Genomic DNA, 4,673 nt, shown 5'->3' with positions numbered 1-4,673 from the left:
TGATTGTAAAAACTTTTTCTGCAATAATTGTATTCAACCTTTTAGTTTCCAATTATTCATGTATTAGCTAAAGCAACTATATTTTTCTTTTTAATTTTTAATTAAATTTTTTAAACTAAAAAAATTAAAAAATATAACATTCCTAATAAAAATCATATTTTTATCCCCTTTCCTTTTTCACACATTTAAAAAAATATATTTTTTATTAATTTTTTAATTATACTAATCTTAATTGAATTAAACTAAAACTAAAATCTAAATAGTTCATATAAAAATAAAAAATTACAATGAAATTAAAACTAAAATAAAACCAAAACAGAAAAATTGCTTAAACTCAAACTGAAATTACATGCTCTGTTCCTAAAGAATCACAAAACTAAAAGTTCAATTCTAATTCTTAACTCAAACCACATAAAGACAACCTAGTCATATTTTGTTCTTAATATATCCTGAATAAATTATTCCTTGGTATCTATAAATGAGATAGCAAATAGTATTCGAGGAGTCAATCATACAGGATCCATAAACCAGAACCACAGGGTGCAAGGTGAGTACAGAATCAAATAAGCAAATGCATCATCCGCCAAGACATCCAAAATCTCGTTACCCAAAACGTTACAGTCAGCAATACACTAAGTGATATAAAAAAAATCAATCAGAACATGAAAAAAAAAAAAAAAGCTTCAGGTTGTGTGCCAAGGAAAATTTGGCATATTGAAGCATAAATGCTGATATTATACTTCTATTCATCATCCTCATCATCAGCTGCAGAGTTGAGTGCCTGCAATCGTTCAATCAACTTAGCTTTCCTTTCCTCATATGTCAACTTCTTCAAATTGTACCTGTGAACCACAAGACAATAAGATTTCAATCAGGAGTTATGTACACCACCCTTGATGCTTGATGGAAAATGACAGATTGATTAGCTAATGAAGTAAAATATTTCCCAATGTTAGAACTGATCACATGCTAGCTGAATTGGATGTTTATGTTTATTTAATCAAATCAGGCAAACAATAAACTCAAGGCAAATGTCCATTTTTATTAACCAAATAGCAACAAACCTCTTGTGCTCCTTTGGTGGTTGCTTTTCTGACTTCTTGGCAGTGGGATCTGCTCGAATTGCTGCATGAACCTTCTTGTACATCTCCTCCATACCATCTGCCTCAATCCCCCTCTTGAGGTATTCACTGAAATGAAGCTGGTATTTCTCTGGCTCATCCTCCATCAATGTCTGCGTAAAGAACAAAGCAAGTCAATTGAAACAAGAATGTGTAATTTACAATTGCAAAAACTTATAACTGATAATACTATAGTCACAAGACATGAAGCATCATAAAGTGGGTCAGCCAGATTACCCTCATATATGCAGCAACATGACCACCATAGATATACTTTCGGTGAACTTCTGCATCAAGTTGTTTGCCATCCTTCGAAAATCCAGCAAACCTCTTATCACTGTGAGGAATATCCAAACCCCCATCTAGTGCTCCCTACAACCAATGACACATCAACAAACAAACATTCCAACCATCGAACGGGCGGGGGGGGGGGGGGAGAGGAGAAAACTCTTATTATCATCAAACACAAACACTGAAATGCAAGCATGTTAAAACAAGACCAAACACCTAAGAAATAAGCTCAATCATTGCAGAAAAATTTAAACCACCTCCACAAGAAATATCAATACATGAAGTTATGGACAAAAGTATAATTATCAGGACAAATAGTTAATAGATGGGAATTCTGCATGTAGGGGGGAAACGATCAAGTACTTCTTACAACATACAAGTACTTCTTACAAGCATCAATTCACAGTGACAATAATTTTACATACCTTGAGAGCACCAAATACACGGTTTCCAGTTGTAGTCCTGACCAGCCCAACATCAAGTAAAGCACGGAAGGGCCTCCTGCTTTCTGCTGGTTCAACTGAGAAGTCCTCCCCAGTAGCCTAGTAAAACAAGTTATTAAAACTTAATATAATAAAATACATTCTCAACTTTACTGGGGTATAGAGGGGATTGTTTTAGTTGAAAATATACCTCCACATTTCCCTCATATTCCTCATCCATCTCAAGCATTTTCAAAGTACGACGAGCCAACAGAAGTCCAGTACAGTAGGCTGCTCAGTTTGTAAATCAAATATTACACGAGAAACAAGAAAATGCCAGACAAATGGGATGGATACAAATGAAGGGCAGAGAGAATAGCACAAGCAATACACAAAAATAAGATACCTGCTGCATAGTTTGTAAGCCCCACTTCCAGACCATATCGAGGAAGCTCATGAGAATAGGCAGAAGCGAGAACCATATCTCCAGCAATACTAGCCGATATTATTTGTGCAACTATGTCCTTATTGGACTGTAGATGGTGTCAAGAATCAAACTTAAAGCACCAATTTGTTAAGCAGTTAACAAAAGGATGCAACACTACTAGCTCTTAGCGGACCAACAAAACAACATAAAGGGAAAGTGAAGTTGCGCAGTGGGCAAAGGATAAATGAGCATTAAAATAATAAATAAAACAAATCAAAGGGATACAAATCGCACAACAAAACGGTATTTCGGAGTGTTGTACTTATTCTTGTCCTGATTGATCAGGCGAATCCTGGCTCTATAGTCGGTCTTCCCCGCTGCCAGATGTTTCCAAGAAACAGAAAAAAAAGATAAGTGAACAATGAAAGAGGCACATGTTTAATTGTTTATGAAGATACACACTAAGGCAATACCTCTTCTTCTCTTAAACTTGACCTGAAACCTCTTAAAGTAAGCTTTGGTTTTCTGAGCCTTAACAAAGGCCTGCAATAAAAAATAAAATTGTTCAAGCACTCATTCAATCCTGGCTATATGTTAGTTCCAATGAAATACAACAACGAGAACAAAGACAGATTTGTTTATGTCTTCCTTTGACATTCCTTGGAAAATGAAAAAGAAATATAATTAAAAGGAAATAGAAAAAGAAGACACATAAATTATGCCATATTATTCTGTTAAACTATACTTTTGCTTTTCATTTTCCTTCCTTCCATTCTGCTTTCACACATTTTCTCAGGAACCAAACAGATAGTTACTACTGAAATGAAAATAAATATATAAACACATACACTCACCATTGCTGCTGCTGCTGCTCGATCTGCTGAGGGAGTGAAAAGGGGAGACAGCGCCCGGCTACAGCCTTTTATGGTGAAGAGAAGCAAGGGCAAATATATAAACCCTAAGGTCAGTTTGGTCTATGGAGGAATGGGAATTTTTTTTTTTTTTAGTCAAAGGTAAACAGTTCATTGGGAGGCCTGAAAAGTCCGAGAGGCTCTCAATATGACCCACAAAGAAAGAGCCCAACCAGAAAGAAAGAGCCCAAACAGCCATAACAAAAAATCTATCTGGCCGAATATCTAATTAATGGTAATGGGAATAAGACTATGCGATCAAATCGCCCTCAATATGACCCACAAAGTTTTTTCACCCCGAAAGTAAAATTTTTAATTAAATATTTTATTATTACTAGTATTTTATAATGTGTATTATACATTTTTTTTAGTACTTTTATATATCATAATTTTTTATATATATTTTAGGGATAATATAAAAAAAATGAAACTATTTGTATTTTAAAGATATATTCTTCTAAACTTGAAAAGTGAGCTATGACTGTGCGGTTGTTGAAATCGGTCAAAAATAATTTTTTTTTGTTATCAACAATTTTACAACCGTAGATAGTGGCAAAATGATCGAATCCATAGAGAATCGATACTTATCTATTTTCCTTATCAAGACTAAGTAAATAAACTGAAAGTAAAATAGAATGGAGCTTTTGAGATTGATTGAGTTAAACTAATACTGAAAGCAATAAAGTAAAGCAAATAATTAAAGTAAAGAAATTCAAATATGAAAAAAGCTCTAGTTGAAGAATTGGATCCACTTCAGTTATTGGGATTGATCATTGATACTTAGATTCATTCGTTTGATTCAATAAATTAGTTATAGAGATAGAAAACGCTTCTCACCACCATATCCCTCCTTAAACATAAATCAATTAGGGAACGTCATCTAATTAATCACTAATCAACAAGTTGTCAAGGAACGTCCTTGGGCCTTTGACATCTAACAACTGTCAATTGTATTAAGAAATAGAGAGACCTAATTCTAACTATCAGTTTTGAGATTGATTGAGTTAAACTAATACTGAAAGCAATAAAGTGAAGCAAATAATTAGAATAAAGAAATTCAAATATGAAAAAAGCTCTAATTGAAGAATTGGATCCACTTCAGTTATTGGGATTGATCATTGATACTTAGATTCCTTCGTTTGATTCAATAAATTAGTTATGGAGATAGAAAACGCTTCTCACCACCATATCCCTCCTTAAACATAAATCAATTAGAGAACGTCATCTAATTAATCACTAATCAACAAGTTGTCAAGGAACGTCCTTGGGCCTTTGACATCTAACAACTGTCAATTGTATTAAGAAATAGAGAGATCTAATTCTAACTATCCAAACGCATAGTGATATTGCTAGATAATGCAATTTTCTTAGTTTTTACACCAAGAGTTACTTATGTTTGAATAAATCCAAACAATTACAGACTTAAAACTATCCAAACTAACAAATTATTACCTTGCAATCAAGAATCAATTGGCCCTATTGATCTAAACCGCAAAGCAAC

General features: G+C 33.6%; 1 protein-coding gene across 1 annotated transcript; it reads right to left on the bottom strand.

Moving 5' to 3' along the window:
- Window positions 1-445: 445 nt before the first annotated feature.
- On the bottom strand, window positions 446-3,271 carry LOC110614860 (60S ribosomal protein L5). The gene is made up of 9 exons (XM_043956389.1): window positions 3,116-3,271; window positions 2,735-2,804; window positions 2,547-2,638; window positions 2,241-2,367; window positions 2,046-2,125; window positions 1,838-1,954; window positions 1,359-1,493; window positions 1,065-1,234; window positions 446-842 (listed from the first exon to the last, which is right to left on the bottom strand). The coding sequence occupies exons 1-9, from the start codon at window positions 3,116-3,118 to the stop codon at window positions 743-745; spliced, it is 894 nt and encodes a 297-aa protein (XP_043812324.1). The 5' UTR covers window positions 3,119-3,271; the 3' UTR covers window positions 446-742.
- Window positions 3,272-4,673: the final 1,402 nt, after the last annotated feature.

This window comes from Manihot esculenta, chromosome 5 (assembly GCF_001659605.2).
Source record: "Manihot esculenta cultivar AM560-2 chromosome 5, M.esculenta_v8, whole genome shotgun sequence".
Taxonomy (NCBI): Eukaryota; Viridiplantae; Streptophyta; class Magnoliopsida; order Malpighiales; family Euphorbiaceae; genus Manihot; species Manihot esculenta.
This window is presented reverse-complemented; position numbering and strand designations above follow the sequence as displayed.

What these genes read in the sequence shown, in the direction of transcription:
- LOC110614860 (XM_043956389.1), bottom strand. An exon ending in GTGTATTTGGTGCTCTCAAG is followed by an intron (nt 1,494 to 1,837) that starts GTATGTAAAATT and finishes CATTGGTTGTAG; the next exon opens with GGAGCACTAGATGGGGGTTT. An exon ending in CCACCAAAGGAGCACAAGAG is followed by an intron (nt 843 to 1,064) that starts GTTTGTTGCTAT and finishes TGTGGTTCACAG; the next exon opens with GTACAATTTGAAGAAGTTGA.